At 30.6% G+C, this 18,052-nt stretch overlaps 1 protein-coding gene across 2 annotated transcripts; it reads left to right on the forward strand.

Moving 5' to 3' along the window:
* The first annotated feature begins 1,116 nt into the window (after positions 1–1,116).
* LOC122403593 (clathrin interactor 1) lies at positions 1,117–17,859 on the forward strand. 2 transcript variants are annotated; one of them, XM_043407197.1, is made up of 9 exons: positions 1,152–1,391; positions 6,724–6,803; positions 7,338–7,456; positions 8,957–9,339; positions 9,420–9,636; positions 10,724–11,276; positions 11,366–11,506; positions 15,630–15,857; positions 16,944–17,859. In XM_043407197.1, the coding sequence occupies exons 1-9, from the start codon at positions 1,351–1,353 to the stop codon at positions 17,036–17,038; spliced, it is 1,857 nt and encodes a 618-aa protein (XP_043263132.1). In that variant the 5' UTR covers positions 1,152–1,350; the 3' UTR covers positions 17,039–17,859. The 2 variants fall into 2 exon arrangements, with proteins under 2 accessions (XP_043263131.1, XP_043263132.1); XM_043407196.1 differs by lacking the exons at positions 15,630–15,857; positions 16,944–17,859 and adding an exon at positions 12,341–15,422 and having other exon boundaries at positions 1,117–1,391.
* The last annotated feature ends 193 nt before the right edge of the window (positions 17,860–18,052 follow it).

Below are 18,052 nucleotides of genomic sequence, written 5' to 3' on the forward strand. Positions count from 1 at the left end.
GCACAATGTAAAATGAAAGCAATAAATAATACATTACACCTGTTTTTCTACTTTAAAATATGACTATTTCTGGACTTGTGTAATAAGTTTTGTATACATAACAATACCACAATCGACTTTAGTACGAGCCTATACTGAGCGAGAGGCAGTAAAACTATGAGAATCCGATTTTGCACTTGATAAAAAGAATACACAGCATTTGTGTATCTCTGTCTATTCAGTACAAAATCGGACTCTCATAGTGTTGCTGTTTCTCATTCACCATGGCTAATACTATTCTTCCACGAGAAGAAGGCACAACGTGTTTACATCTCGCTAGCGCACGGTACTTATAAGACAGTGTTTACATCCCTATTTCTGTTGCTGTCCGCTGACTCACAGGTATTGGTCAAAAACGGTGACAACGATCGGTGACAGCCAATCAGCGAGCTGCAGCCAAAGTGGGGATGTAAACACGTTGTGCTAGACTGTGCCTTTTTCTTGTGGAAGGACGATACTAAAGTTGACTGTAAATACACATATAAAAAGTTTCAATACATGTATATGATAGTATTATTTTGCAAGCTTACATGAGAGAACATTACATATTAGTTGATATTTTTTATTAATGAAGATTGTTGAAAAATTCAGAATTCTTTTCGTTGTTGTTGAGTTCTGAAAATGTTAACGAATTAGTTATATTGACAATTTGCGATCAAATACAAAAATACAATATGAAAATTAACGAAAGGAACTGCGATAAATTGAAAAAACGGAAGCTTATCCGATTAAAATTTTGTTTCAAACAATATGAATCCCACGATTCAAGCTATTGTCATCAGTTTTTAAATAATCAGTTGGCAACAGTTCAAATAAATAATATATTCAAATGCGACGTAAACATATCTAATTACAAATAATGATAATCCTGTTTTAAATAACTAAATACATACAAGCATCAAACAATGTATACTTAACAATTAACTAGTTAATGTTAATTGGTGCGTTAAATTTATTAAGGATAATGTGTTTAGTGATTTATTCGATTAAATGGAAATTAATTTAGTCTGGTCGCTAAAAGGATTCTATAGATTCAGTTGTCGAGCAATAATTGGAGAGGGATCATAAAAGTGTTACGTAGGAAAACGCGATAACGAAAAGTGAGGTTGGCAGACGTAAAACACCTGTGACGATTATTAGTTGAGTAGACCGTGGTAGGGATAACATGGCCACCGCCTGGTGACGTTCGTTCGCCGTCGCCGTCGCGAAATCAAATGCTCCCAAAAACATCTGGTGAACATTTATCAGTGTAAGTTCGATAGTTTTCTCGTGGTAAACGTGTATTACATTCTGTGGAAAGTGTAAATTACGATGATGAACATGTGGAAAGTGCGGGAATTAATGGATAAGGCGTAAGTACGATTAAGTCAATTACACGCGATCTAACCTTGCTTTTACTTTTTTCAACACATTCCACTCTACTTCCTTTGATGCGCTGAATGATTTTTCGTTTACCCCTAAATTCTGTGTTCGTTAATGATGACTTTGCTTGTATTATTTAACAGATCAAATCGCTCTCTGCAAGCCTACATTCGAAAATTACTTTTTTTACTATTACAAAACTATAAAATCGAGGTTCTTGTAAACTTATTTTCAAATGAATCTTTTTTACAATTCTTTGGAATAATTATGTTGTTATATTATACTATTAAAGCGAGTTATTGAATACCGATTATTCGATCGAGTACAAGTTTCTGGGTCAAATCACAACGAACGCCTTTTACAATATTAAGCAATATTATGCGACTATAAGAAGATAAAATAACCTATTATCTCTGTATACTTTTTGTTAATGACGACACGTATAATTGTATTGTTCCTTCAGCTATTTTTGTATTCTTTATTAATATAACATTCAATACGCTTTTTACATTTATTTATATACTAATAATGTTTATAAATATAAACAATAATAGATATATAATTTGAAGCAATATTCATGAAGTATTTCGATAAATTAAATCAGGTATTCTAATAATACATTATTTATTATATAACTTAACCATTTTCGTATTATGTATTTCTGCTTTATTGCTTGTTAATAGTATTTCTATAGAAATATGTTATGTTTATATTCGTTACTAGAATCTAATTTTTTTTACTTTTTTCTTAACTAGTTTACTTTCGAATTGAAAATATTTATTTTTCTCTTAATAAGACTGAACGAAAAAACAAAAATTTTCTCGTAGAAAAGTCTAGAATTAGCAGATAAGCTATCCCCTACTAAGTTCACGAACAGGTTGCTCTCCACGATAAATAAGACTATCAATTGAGAAAGTGTTGCATATTTAAAAGAAAGGAATGAGTTATATCGATGCAGTATTAGTTTTTGTCAATAAAAACATGTGTCAATAAAAGACCGGATTACATCCATCAATATTTTTTAATTGTTTGTAACGCGCAATAAGTTTCAGTGATATGTAAAATATTACAAATGCTGATAAAAACATTTCCGAACAAATTTATCGTAAAAATGATGTGTAATCATTGTTTAGTATAATAATCGCTTTTTCACTGCCTGCCGTTCGGAAGAATGCTACATATTCTCGCGTGATTTTCACACCTGTTGTTAAGTTACGCTTTGATGCAGATTATAGTTGATTCGTGTGAAAAATATTCATAAAAATTGAAAGCAACAAAATGTCATGTCTAAATGAACATTTTCTTCTTCTTTTTTTCTGCAAAATCATGTTGTATATGTAAGTATGGTATGGTTACAGCACCGGTTCTTATGTTCATATACATACACATATACGCTGGTAATTTTGAATTAAACAGTGGTTCTCAACCATCAGTATTATCTGTTTTTTTTGGTAATCCCAATTCTTTCGATTATTTCTCTACTATCTGTTTTCCGTAAAATATTAAAGTGTAACCTTTAAGGTGCAATTATCGTTTACGTTTATTATTTGTTTAGAACGGTAACAAGTTAATTTGTACTCACGATCGGAAATATGAGATACTTCGTGATCTGTGGAAACCGAGAAGCGGAAGAACACTATTATCTCTAACAGTGCTTTCTGAATACAAATGCAATCCACGAACGTGCATGTGAAGATTCCTGATTTCAGACACGAATGTTATTTTAACCGATGTGCTGTTCTCACGAACGACCACATATTTTAACACTTGTTAGTTCATTTCACTCAGATTATATTTTTTTCTTAAACAAGTTTATATAAATTTTATTGTAAAGCATGTATGTAAAACATATTTTCCGTAATAAGATATACATTGATTGTTTCTTGAACTTCTTCCAGAGATATACAGGGTGTTCGGTAACTGGTGGTACAAGCGAGAAGAGGGTGATTTTACATGAAAAAATAAGTCTAAAATATACAATAACAATTTTTCATGAGAAGTTTTGTTTTCAAGAAAATCGACTTTGTAGCGCGCATGTGGCCGCACGATGGCGCTTCCCGTTCGAGTACTGCGCTCGCCTGGCGGTCGCGGGGAATTCTCGTGCTAGTTGTATTACTATCGGACAACAGTCTTATAAAACATCTCTTCCTCTGTAATTTCGCTCTATGGTTTATTAGACTCGAATAAGTTACATTTTATATTACTATCGGACCACAGACTTTGAATTTTCGCCGGGTATGCGTGCACTTAACCATGTCTCGTTATAGCGGATCTCGCTATAGATGATGGTCTCGATGAGTATTGTTACAGTTTAAGTTTGTTTTTATCGTAACGGAAAATTAGAAACATGTAATGAAATAGGATGGAAATTCTAATCAAACTTCTATGAACGTTTTCTAACGTATTCTGTTGTTTTAATGTATGAAAGGCTACAATCATTTTTTCTTTTAATTTGCGAGTTTCATAGGGACGGTTCTGGTCGTAAAAATTCTTAATTGTCTAAAAATGCGACGGTCTCTGCGACCCTTCTCGATATAAAGTATTATCCTTCCACGAGAAGAAGGCACAGTGTGTTTACATCTCCACTTTTGCTGCAGTCCGCTGATTGGCTGTCACCGATCTTCATCACCGTTTTCGACCAATACCTGTGAGTCAGCGGACTGCAACAGGAGTGGGAGTGTAAACACGCTGTGCCTTCTTCTCGTGGAAGCACGGTACCTGTGTTGGGTCTCAACATAGTGTTTAGCGGTAAAGGTAAGAAAGTAAGCTGATAGGTACAATAAACAATTCTGTGACACTGGAAGTGTTTATCAACATAAACTTCAATCGAGACAGTGATCTACAGCAAGATCCGTTATAACAAGCATGATAAAATGCACGCGTAGTCGGCAAAAATTCAAAGCCGATTTTCTCGAAAACAAAGTCTCACATGAAAAATTGTTATTTTATATTTTAGACTTATTTTTTCATGTAGAATCACCCCCTTTTCGCTTGTACCACCAGTTACCGAATACCCTGTATAAATGCTTCTTCCTTAAACATTTTGTTGAACGTTAAATAAAGTAATGAAATCTTAAATAATGCGATTTTGTTTAGATGTTACTTTTAATTTTAAACGAAAATATTATATAAAGTATATTTGTTTTTGTTAATATACTTAAGGAAAATATAATTTTGATACTCCTGTAATAAAACTTTTGGAAGTAACATCTAGAGTCTATTTTATATTGTTATTCTCATCAAAAGTGTTCAAGGGGAAATAAATACATATGGAATAATATTCAAAATTCTTACATATTGATTTTGATAATAATTAATGCGTAAAGTTTAACCATATATTTTATCAACCTTCCTATAATACATTACAAAGTCGCTTATCGTTACACGTTATCTTTCATTAAAGACGTTATTTGATCTTCTTATTTGATGATAAGAGTTAAAAACATTCGTGTATTTTTTCCGTCAATTTACCTTTTCCTTCGTTTAACAATTTCAGTTGATCAATCGTTATTTTTTAAATAACTGTTATGTGTGACAATTATTGTGTTTCAACAATAAAATTCTACTTAACTTATAGTCAAATGTTATTAGTTCAGCGATCAAGTTATCTAGAGAGATGGACAAATTCGTGTGTAAACTAAATATAAAACAGTTCGTTACTTTAACACCGAATGATATAAATTTTACGAGGGATTTCATAATATTCAGATTATTAATTCTAATTAAATTTTCCATATACATACTTATAAATGAATTCAGCGTACTATTAAAGAATGCATAAACAATTTGAGTTTTGAGGGGGCTGGGGGTTCAAATAACGATCCCACGATCTACCCCAACAATTATTCAAATGTTTATTTCCGCGATGTAGTCTAACAAACTGACTTAGCAAACGCGACTACGTCTTTACCAGACTGGGGCGTCTATGACAGACTGGCCGTGAACGCGTCTTTTACGGACTGGGAACTTTCTTCCAACGTCCCTTCAATATTATACACTCTCTTAACCTAATAGCAAAGGGAGAGAAAAAGAGATAGGACAGAAAGACGGAAAAACGAAACTGGAAAATACTTAGCGTAGAAAAAGTTTAGCTACAGTGAAAGAGAGTCATAAAAGTCAAGAGGCTCACCGAGCCCGGATCGGGGTGGTCCGAGGCCCAGGCGAAACCTTGAAGGAAAACAGGCGCCTCGCACGGCTCTGGTCGCCAAGTGTTTAACAGGACGACCAAGCTCTCACGAGGTCCAGGGAAAATGGAAAAATAGAAAGCTTAAACCTATCCTTACATTCCATTCCCATTCATACTCTGGCAAGGGCGTAGTGGCTATACAATGACCGCTACAGTTTTAAGTTTCGTATTTTTCATACCTTTTGTTTAAATCGATATACAGATTGTTTGACCACCTCTGGAAAAAATTTTAATGGGAGATTCTAGAGGCCAAAATAAGACGAAAATCAAAAATATCAATTTGTTGACGGAGGCTTCATTAAAAAGTTATTAAGAAATTAACTCAAAAATTTCAAATCGTTCTGGAAAAATTATTTTCGGTTGCGGGGGTGAATTACAATCATTTTTGGTAAATAGACATACCCCCGAAATCTTGCGCATTTTCGGGGAAAAAATTCAGTACGGGCGGAGCTTTAAACGTTAATAACTTTTTAACGAAGCGTCCATCAACAAATTGGTATTCTTGATTTTCATCTTATTTTGGCCTCTAGTGTCCCCCATTAAAATTTTTTCCAGGGGTGGCCGAGCACCCTGTATATTGCTGTTTGAACTAGAAAATCGAAGTCAATTATAGTATACTTTTTCTTCTTATACATTTAATTTTGTATTCTTCGCAGATTGATAGATATTAACTATTATACTTAGAAAATGTAGAATTTTTTATTCGATTTATTCACAAATTTCGAAATCGGTGATCGTAATATCACTAGAATGCCCTTGTTAGATGCAATTTAATGTTTGTAATGATTTCTATACGTAGGAATATTAAATAAATATAGAAGCAATGAATTTTTTTTGTATTACAATAATGCTTTTACAGATGTCATTTTATAAAGACAGTATTTACAAACGATTTTGGAGTTTCTTGAAACAGTACATATGCTACTGGAAACTAAAAACAGAAAATTATTACGTGCAACTAGAGGCGTAAAATTATTGCGCAATTAACAGGTGTTCGTAGTATACATATACATGAACACAGTGAAAGTAATTCTACATCGGAATTAATAGCATCAACGCATATGCTGTTTTATGGTGTTTAAAAATATTAAAAAAGGTGTTATAATTTATTGAAAAAATGAATGTTGATTTTACAGAACCAATGTGGTAATGAATTACACAGAAACTGAGGCAAACGTTCGAGAAGCAACAAACGATGATGCTTGGGGCCCTACAGGTACATATGTATAAATCTTAATATTTCAACATGTATATTACTACATATATCTTTTACTTGTATCTTGAAGGAAATAATTATGTATATGTTAATTACATCTTATTATTATATTAACATGATTTTTTGCAATGTTATAAACCTTTTTATACTTCATCCTGTACATTAAAATCTTTATTTATATTAAAAATATTATTGAAAAACTTATACATAAATAAATTTTATTGATGTTACGACCAATACTCGACATCAGAGTTTTATTTTAGATTTTATTTAAATTGGTAATATTTGAAATTCAATGTTCCGAAAATGTTATTCAGAAATTTTATTCTGTAATTATAGTCGGCGTAACTTTTGCGCGATAAATATTATATTGGTATACTTATTGATTGTTTATTGTTTAAACAATTGTTAAGTTTTCTTATATAAGATTCCTTTGTATATATTTGCAATAGTAACTACTGACTCTGTGTAATGTTACCTCTTTTCGAAGTTCGACATATGGTAAAATTAATTGTACCGTATGTATTTCTTCAGGGGCAATGATGCAAGAACTGGCTCAGGCTACATTCACATACGAGCAATTTCCCGAGGTAATGTCCATGTTATGGAAAAGGATGTTGCAAGAAAAACGGAATTGGCGTCGGATATACAAGGTACGGTTATTTTCATTATGGTCACATTTAGTTCGATCGTTTGATAAACGAATGCGTTAGTTAAAAAATTGTGTCTTTAATGGGACATTTGAACAACATTATATAAAAATAATTTTTTATATAATTACAATGTACAGATTTCGTACCTAAGGAGTTAATAGATTTTTGTATAACGATTAAGTTTGAAATTTAAAGCTGATAATCGCTTGACCGATACTTTTAGTATTCGTATCCTAATTGCATTTATTTAATGGATAATAAGATATTTTCTTGTCCTATAATAATGAAATAACACGTTATTTTTCATTTTGTATTATTATAAATTTATCATTTATTTAATCATAATTAATTAAATTTAGAATAAATGTCGTACTCTGCACTAACATCGCATGTCACTCTAACTTTTAGTGTTTAATTTTTTTTCTGATCCGAATCCGGAAAGAATAGGTCGAAACGTCGAAAATAATCTAAAATTTGTGTTTATCTATAATAATAAAGAAAGGAATTCATGCATTATGCAGAGTTCGAATGCAATCTGCCGATTTTCTTAATAGTTATTGTGAAATAGTAGCTTATAACCTGCACGTCATCTGGTGCTTCCGGTGTCACCAGGGTTTTTTCCGGTAGAGGTCGAGCGTCCCTTTTGTTAAGTATGCTAGCACGTGCCTTAGCTCATCTGTTGCAATCAAGTGAATAAACCTTCTTCAATCATTATTACTGCATTTTTTATTTAAGCCCAACAATTATAAATATTATATACACATACACATATACATATATAGGGGTCCCGTAGCATGTAGGATTCACTTCAGAGATGAATTCTACACTAGAAAACAATAATAAGAGTTCATATAAACACGTGCCCTATTTGACCCTATTTTCAAGCTATAGTCAGATCTGTGTTGGAATAATTTTTTCGAAAAATGAGGATAATTTAACTAATTCCACTCAACCATTTATAAACAGAGCCTAGTATCTGATATTCAATCTAGTATTTTAATTCTGTAAATACTTCCTGCGAACATTAGAGTACTAGATGTCAGATTATTAAAATACATGGTGTGTGAAAACAGGAACTTGTCTAGTCAACAAGTGGCAGATATGAACCTTGACCATGGGCTTATTATTATAAATAATACCTTGATAAATAGAGAGAGTAGGACAGCCAATGGCAGAATATCTTCATGCTTATGTTTAGATACAAGGAGGTCATTTTGAACACCTATTGTGAAGGTAAATAGGTTCAATGTGTTCAAGAAGAAACTTACTACAATTTGAAAATGGGATCAAATAGTTTGTGACACATGTTTATATGAACTTTTGTTATTGTTTTTTTGTGTAGAATCTATTTCTGAAGTGGATTGGATCCCACCTACTACAGGACACCCTGTCTAATAGTTATTTTCACTCAGCATTGATGAGAGTTATTATATAAAATACAATTGTATTGGAAAATTCACTTTTTCTATTTTCTAATAATTATTTGTTTTTTTTTTCCAGTCACTCTTACTTTTACATTATCTAGTTCGCAATGGTTCCGAGCGAGTGGTTACATCATCTAGAGAACACATTTATGATCTTAGATCTTTGGAAAATTATACTTGCACAGACGAATTTGGAAAAGAGCAAGGGATAAACATTAGGCATAAAGTTAGAGAATTAATTGACTTCATTCAGGATGATGACAAGTTACGAGAAGAGAGAAAAAAAGCTAAAAAAAATAAGGACAAATATGTAGGTTTATCCAGTGAAGCAATGGGTATGCGATTTGGTGGTGGAGATAGGTGGACAGACAGTCCAAAATGGGGTAAAAGTAGTATAAATGCTTACAATGATTGGGATCGAGAAAATCGAGGAAAACGTTTTGAAGATACAAATAACAGGTAGATATTAACATAAATATATTCTTTAAACATTACTTAAATATCTTTAGCATTATTTATTTTTTGCTTGTTTGTGATAGTGACGATGGTGAAAGAGAGGACTCAGATAATGATGTTCATCCAAGTCCAAAAAGGGGAGGTAGAGAATATAGAGATACAATGGATAATACAGATCGTGTTAGTAAAATTACTTCTGTGTCAACAACTTCCACAAATGCTTCGCCGGCACGAATGCCACGAACTATTAAGAAAGTAGATTTAGGGGCAGCTGCAAATTATGGAAAAGAACAATCTAATGTAAGCAAAGAAATATTAACCTCTCCGACCCGATGAACATATACCGTATGTCGACACGATTCATTACATGCGGCCGATGGACATACACCGTATATTTTGATTCGACCTTAACAAATTTGCGATTTTTACCAACGTATGAAACATATTTTGAATGAAAATTATTTCATTGTAACATTTAAACATGTTGTACATTAAGTTCATGTATTTATTAGATACATTTTCTTATTTTATCTTTTTTAAATATTAACCCTTTCGCTACGGGCGGGTTCTCCGCCGCGGTACTCCCGCTGAACGGACCGCCGCGCCAAAAATGTGCACGGTGCTCAAGTAAGATCGTCAGCGGCCGCGTTTACGCTTCACTGCAACCCGAGTTGGTTTGACGGTGTTTATTGAAAAAGCAAACTTAAATGATAAAAACAAAATACTGATGTTACATTCCAGGAAAAGATACTCGATGTGAAATAACTTCAATCGCTGGTCATATATGCAATACGCGGTATCTTATGCAGGGCGGCTAAAGTCGCCTGTCGTATGTCAATTGCATTTTATGAAGCGCGACTGTAGTCGCCCGTAGTACATCAGTGGCATTTTATGCAGAGCAACTATAGTCGCCCGTAGTAGCGAAAGGGTTAAGAGAGGATAAAGCAAATCCTTTGATTTTTCACTTTCATATCTAATGCTTTCGGGGGAATTTTCTTTCGCTCGAAAAAGGTTTCAAATGTTACCGCTATCCGAAGTCAGTCAGTCAGGAAACGATTTGTTTATTTGAAGTCTTGATAAAAGTTTTATATTCAAACTAAAATGCTAGCAATTCGAATTATTCATTATTTTATTATGTATATATAATGATAGAAGAAACCGTATTCGAAAACTATGATTCATTTAACGCGTTATATTCAAATCTATGCCGGTCAGTTTCAGGTTGCATAGTATCGGCTGCGTGTGGAGATACGCGATATGAATGTGCACGGTCGGAGGGATTAATTATTAAAGATTGTAGTTAGCGTTATTGATGTAGTAATTATAATTGACGAGCATTAATTATAATAGTACAAATTGAAGATTCTAAATGATATTAAATTTACAGAATGGTATATCTGGATCACAAAATAACTCTTTGACTTTACCTATCAAACAAAAAAGTAAAAATGACATTCTAAATGATATCTTTGATTCTCAAAATGAGAATAATACCAAATCAGTTGATGATGACGATGATTTTAATCCAAGGGCAAATACTCAACCTACTGTACAAAGTCCAAATGCAAACGTAGACTTTGGAGATTTTACTAGTGCATTTGGCAGTCCTACTGTGAAAACGAAAGACAGTAACGATGAATTTGCAGATTTTACATCTGCTTTTAATGCTTCTGTAACAATATCTAATTCTCCGGTGCAATCGCAATTGCCACAAACACAAATAAATTTGATAGGAGCAACAATACCAAATATTAATAGTCCTGTAACTGGCAATGCGAATAATACAATGTTTATGAATACCCAGTCAATAAGCACACCTTCTTTTGCACCTATAACTTCTGGAAACGCACTTCCACAAAATTCTAATGTGAATAGTAATCTGTTTGATACTTTACAACCACAAGTGCTCAGTAATCAACAAACACTGAATAACAATGCAGGTACATTATGGATAACTATTAGTTTGTATTAAATTGTTATTCACGATCAAAAAGTATATGGATTTTAATATAAAACTATTCTTTTTTAGCACCTACGACTACAGATCTTTTATCAGATTTAGGTACTTTAAATTCTGTAACTACTAGTTCTATTGATAGGCAAACGAACACCACAGACAACTCCAATCTTTTCATGAACATGAGTTCACCACCTATGATTAGCCATGGAGGTAAGCATATTATATTCAGTTATATTAATGCAATTATAATTTTATGATTTAGCAATACTTAATCGATCAAATTAATAGTATCTAAGAAATATTTATTACATTCTAATATAATTAGAGATTGTGATCGTATAAACAAGAGCACATTCCGAAAGCAAAATTTTTGTTCTAAAAATTACAGTACATCAAAAACATTAAATAATCGCAAACATTTATTTGTTTGTTTCTGCTGTTAAGCCGTTTAAAAGGATGAAACATTTTTTCAAAGTTCATTGCCTGAAATAGTCTCTTTATAATTAATTTCAAACTAATTATTGAATTTGAAAATCTAAAATAACATCAAAATACAAAAATTAGTCCTTTAGCAACTTTGTACCCCATCAATTTCAGTTATTAAAAATAAAATTTGTTTCTTTAAATTATAAATTAAAAATTCAGTAATTTGTGTCTAAAACATTTTTCGATTTAACAAATAGTTTATGATTAATTGTGGATTAATTTTGAAAAAAGCTTTGTCAAAAATAACAAAAACATCTAAATTTTTTCAATATTCTATAGATTTATTCTGGTTATATTAAAAAAAAAAACATTGTTTCTTTGTAAATACATTTCTGTATTACTAAATCATAAAAGGATTTAAAATGCATTTAATATTATAAAAAAAGAATTTTTATTACACTTGTCTTGTATTGCTTATTAGTTCAAAATTATTTATACTATATTTTTATTTGGAAAAAGCATATAAATTTTTATTACAAAATTTTATGCATGCCATATTTAATCTTGAGGATGCATTTAAAGATAATATAATATCCCCAAAAGAGACTTTCCTTGCAGCATACAAGATAGAAGAAAGCTTCATCACTTCAGCTGAAAATCTTTCAAAACATGCTGCACATCGACTTTTGGGAGAATTATGTTGTATGGGTCCTATCAAAAGCCATAACAGTTTGAAAAAACTAAAGTCGTATATTTCTGATTATATAAAATTCTTACCAGGCTCGTATACACCACAAAAACATACTATGCTTGATTCTGATCCTGAAATTGATTTTATGTTACATGGAAGAATTTTAGAAGAAATTATCGAAAAATTTGATCCTAATTGGCCATTGCAAGAAAATACATTAGATCCAATAGTTAAACGTTTAATCATTGTTGACGGCGCTACTTTATCGATCTTTGCTGAATCTTTATCAGCATTAAATTTTGCTTTAAAACAAACTGAAGATGAGAAAAAGATGTTTACTATTTCAATAATTTTTGAATTATTAATGAAAAGTGATTCTTTGTTTTCTGCAATAATAAATGTATGCAAATGTAAAACTCAAAATGTAAGACAAGAAGAAGAGATGGATCAGATATGGCGAAATACAGTACAAATTTTAATTTCATTACCGAATCGTATAGCTAATAAACTGAAAGATAAAACATTTGATACTTTTCTTCCTCAAATGTATTTTAAGATTATAATATTTCATATTGCCCGTGCAATATCGTTTATAAATACTGGATTGTATTATGGTGTCTATTCAGAGATAAAACCACTTTCAGTTTTAATCAGTAAATTGATAATTTCTACAAAACCAGAAAATTTGTTGCCCTTGACACATATTTTAGCGGAATGGTGTTTTCAAAATAAATATAATATACAAGCTTTAGTACAAGATATACTAAAAACATTAGATACACCAAGTATAGAACCAATAGCTGTGTTATTTTTAAAACATAGCAATGTAAAATTTGGAATTTATCGAATTTTTGGCGACGTGTTATCAAATTCAAATTGGAAATACACATTAACAACGAAAATTCCTTTAATGCGTTACTATAATGACGAAAATTTAGTAATGAATCTGAGCTCGTATTTATCGCAATTTTTAAATAAAAATCATATTCTGGTTGAATTATTAATGAAACTTCTTGATGTTTGGGGCGATAGAAGTGCTTTGAATCATACTTCAGTGGATCAACATAAATACATTTCGAAATTAATAATTATGTGTATGAAGAAATCAACAAATTACTTAAGTAGAGATGAAAAGGATAGTATCCAAAGATTGTTGTTTTCTGGTATATCAGTTCATCTTGAATGTTCACATATTATTTTAAGAGCAATAGGAATGTGCATTGGTGAAATTTTCACTAATGAATTATCTGCATCAGATGACGCGCCAAAGCTTTCTTTTGAATATAGCAATATGCCAACTGATGTAACAGATTTAGTTCAGTCTTTAAAAGAATTAGATACATTAACAGAAAATTCAAAAATAATGGAACATACTGTAGAAAATGATTTAATTTTGGATGATATTGAATTTGACACATTAGGTGATAAAAAACTATACGAGCTGGGTGTGGAATGTAGCTGTATACCTAAAAAAACAATAGAAATAAAAGATAGTAATAAATGTGCAGAAACTTCTACGAAAATAATTTTGAAAGAATCAGTAACGACACATGTAACAATGTCAAAAAATAATGCATCAATCAAGAGCAACATTGAAAATGATTCAGAATTGGATAGTGATGATGATTTAGTGCCATACGATATGTCTCACGATACGAAAAGTATTGAAAAATTACGTCCAGCCTATTTACGAGATCTACGTGATAATTTAATAAATGAAAAAAATTCAACAAATCCAGATATCTTTTCAGAATCATTAGAAGTTTGTGAAGAATTAATATTATCGCAGTTACCAAGCGATGATGTATCTTTTAGTATTGAATTATTGGAACTTCTTATCACACTTAAAGAAACTTGTTATGTACAAAATTTTGACGTATTAATATTTAAATCTTGTGTAGCTATAGTAACTGTGTATCCCAAAGAATGCGCTGCATTTTTATGTCAACAATTTTATACAGAAGTTAATAAATATTCTATAAGTCAGCGATTACTGTTTCTAGATGTTTTGGCAGAATCGGCAAGAAAATTATCAAGTATTCCAGTTAATCAAAATAAACAGAATACAATCAACACCACAAAGCAAAAGCCAAGAAAAAACGAAATGTCAAACAAAGTATCACTTTTTATTAATACTGAAAAAAGTCAGCAGTATAATGTACTTTACAATGATGATTTTGAAGAATTTGAAAGGGCAGAAACTCAAATTGTGGATTGGCGAGAAATTGTTGATAAAAGAATTGAATTAAATACAAAAAGATATACACATAGTACAAAATCTTCCAAAACATTTGAAAATAAATTTGCAAATGTTGCATTCTCGTTTTTCTATCCACTCTTGTATAATTTCGGTAAACAGGGAACTTGTTTAAATAGTGGATTGCAGATTTTCTTGGATCAAGAAAACATCTTATTAATTCGATTTCTCAAAACTTTATCTACAGTAATGGTAGCAGCACAAAATTGTTTATTAGCTCCAAAAATGGGAAAAGAAATCTTGGAATTATCATGGTCCCTGCGATATCATGATCAAGCAAAAGTTAGAGTAGCAGTAATAGAAAGTGTTGCAGCTGTACTTATTTCAGTATCAACAAATGCAATCATAAATGAATTATTTGTAACTATTATTGAAATAAGACTATGGCTTTTAGATTTGTCTCAAAATGTAATTAGTGGTGATCATGACAAAGAATGCAGAAGTTTAGGTGCTAGAGTGGTATCTTTGATCAATTCTATTATAAGTTCTATATATAAAAGTTAATTATTAAAAGAAATTGGATAAGATTTTCGTGAATGCATTCTAGTATTTTCAAAACAATGAGACGAATATTGTTGAACTATTCGTATAGTTCACTCTAGAATTTGATAGTGCATTTTTGCATGCCATTTAAGATATGAATGAAATAAAGTAAAATAAAATAGTACAGTGAATGTTGTATTTTGATTCATTATTTGTCATACACGAATAAAAGTTTAAATGTCGACTAAAAAGTATAATTTATGGTACATAATGCGGTTTATAAAATTTAGATAATTTATTTTTTCAAGCGATTGTAATAAGTCAGTATAATATCATATATTAAATAAAAAATTATTAACTTCTAAACATTTAACCTTTTTGCCATTTAATTAGTTAATGTAATGTAGATGCAAAAATATAATAAAGTACTGAAGAGAAACGTGTGTTATTAAAACTAAAGGAAATGTCACATTTAGGAACAATTGGATTACCATCTGTTACAAATCTTCTAACTCCTACATCTACCAATTCCAAAAATCAAATGTCAAGCAATACATCTACACAAGTTGGTTCTACATGGGCATCTTCAGGATTGAATATAGATCTTGACAATATAATGGGAAGTAAAGCTAAACAAATGGGACCTGCACCAACAATGAATCAAATGGCAAGCAATAGTCCACAACATCAAATTAAACTTACATGTAAGTGAATCATAAACTATAGCTTTTTAACTTGGTATGGTACAAATAATACTGATATCTAATATAATATTTAAAATTCTGTAATAGTACAATAAACTCTTCAAAATTCAATTTACATTGTGTTTCTTTGAATTCGAAACGTTGGAATATGTCGCGTGGGTTTAAAGTTATAAAAGAATATTCTTAACAAAAATTATTTGATATAAAGAAGGACACTATACAGTATAAATGTTATTTTTGTAGGTGACATAGTGGAAATGACCTTAATAAATTCATTAGACTACAATAAGATGAACTTCAAATGATCTTGAGTATAGACATGTTAGTACATGAATACTTTAAATATCTTCGTACTTCTAGGTGGTACAAAAAAATGTCAGAGAAGGAAAATATTTAGTCTAAAGGGACAAAGGTTATGATTGGTAAAAAAATTTACCTTGAGAACACTTTCAACATTTCAAAGTCATTGGTACTATTTTTATCACTGTGATATTATAATTAATGTCAAGATCAATTCAATGATGCGTGATAATATGATTTCAAATAACCTTGAGGACCTAACATAGCCAAGGTCATTTGAATCATACCATTATCCTATTTGAAAGCAATGTAAACATTTAAGGTCATTTTATTACAGGTCAATGAATTTGTTACGGAATGAGCTATACGCTCGTATAAATAAAAACATATAGTTCCATATAATATCTCTCTTTATACCAAATAATTTTTGTAAGAATTTTTTTTTGATAATTTTAATTTTTCACGATATTCCACTGCTCCTAGTTCAAGGAAACATCATGTTAGAAAAGAAAATTTGTATCATAAAAAGTGTTTTGTTAAAAACTAATTGCATTAAATTACTACACATCAAAATAAAAAAACAAAACTGAATTTTTCTATTTAGTAAAACAGAATATTTTAATTTTACAATTTAGATGAACAAGAAAAGGTTTCTATTGTGTCCTTATTTTGTTTAATATTCCAACTTCGATTAATTGAATTTTACATCATGCAATATACAATATATTGTATTGTAAATTGTGTAAAAGTAGTTATTATATGACAAAGAAAATATAATTATTTTAGCAACACCAACAATGGGATATGCATCACCAATGATTCAACCTCAACAGCAAAAACAGCAACAAGTAAATCCAGCATTTTTTCCTGCATTTCAATAAACTCTTAAGTAAGTGAATGTTGATACGAAGGCATAAATGGAGTTAAAATAAATTTTCTATTTTATGGGCGGAGCAGTTTAAGTATATACAGGGTGCAGCTGTAAACAATTGCATATTGTAAATGTCAGAGCAAAATGATCGATGAAATATACATTGCATAATCATGTGTTCATATAAAGTTGAAAAGGTATTTTCAATTTTTGAATTTTGTATATTATAAGTCTCAGTTGATCAGTTTGTTAATATTCCGCTGTATGAATTTTGTTACTGTCATTTTACTATCATCTAACAATTACTAAGGAAAACAATTTATTGAAAAATATACATATAATCGTAATAAGTGCTTCCCTGTTATAGTTAGTTTTGCACGAAAGAAAATTATACAAAATTATAGTATTTAAGGAAAATAGATGAATATGAATGCATGATGCAGGATACAAGACCTTATTACCTTAAAAAGAAGCACAGAAGCACAAAATCGGCGCAACGGAACGTTTTCGTGCTTTAAAAGCGCTCCACTCAGCATGGTGATTTATTAATATTATATGTTTATGGTCCATTGTAAATTATTTAAGGACTTTGTAGTTGCGTAATTATATAGTTATGCAAAATTTATCATCTTTGTGATTGAATGATATTCTAGAATTTTTGTAAAGTAGACGAGGAAAGTAAAAATTAAATAGCACTTCCTTAGTTACTTGTTACTAACAATGAAAAAATGCATATCTTTCCGGGTAATTGTTTATGCGATTATTAAGAAAAAAAATAATTATGAATAATTAATCATTAACCATTAGATTATTAAGTCATATTTCCTTTACGTGTGCTGTTTATTAGCAATGATTTCATAAATCTTTGCTGCATGATACTGAAATATATCATAAAATAGGTTTGTTATAGAATATTTATTATTAATGAAAGAATGTTGAAAAAATTGTCTGCATGCTATATTCGTTATTTTTATTTTAATACAATAGATATTATGTTCTGTTATTTATAAAGTAGAAAAAAAAT

Source organism: Colletes gigas, unplaced genomic scaffold, assembly GCF_013123115.1.
Source record: "Colletes gigas isolate AHSC1104 unplaced genomic scaffold, ASM1312311v1 Colletes_gigas_Sc00063, whole genome shotgun sequence".
NCBI classification, from domain to species: Eukaryota; Metazoa; Arthropoda; class Insecta; order Hymenoptera; family Colletidae; genus Colletes; species Colletes gigas.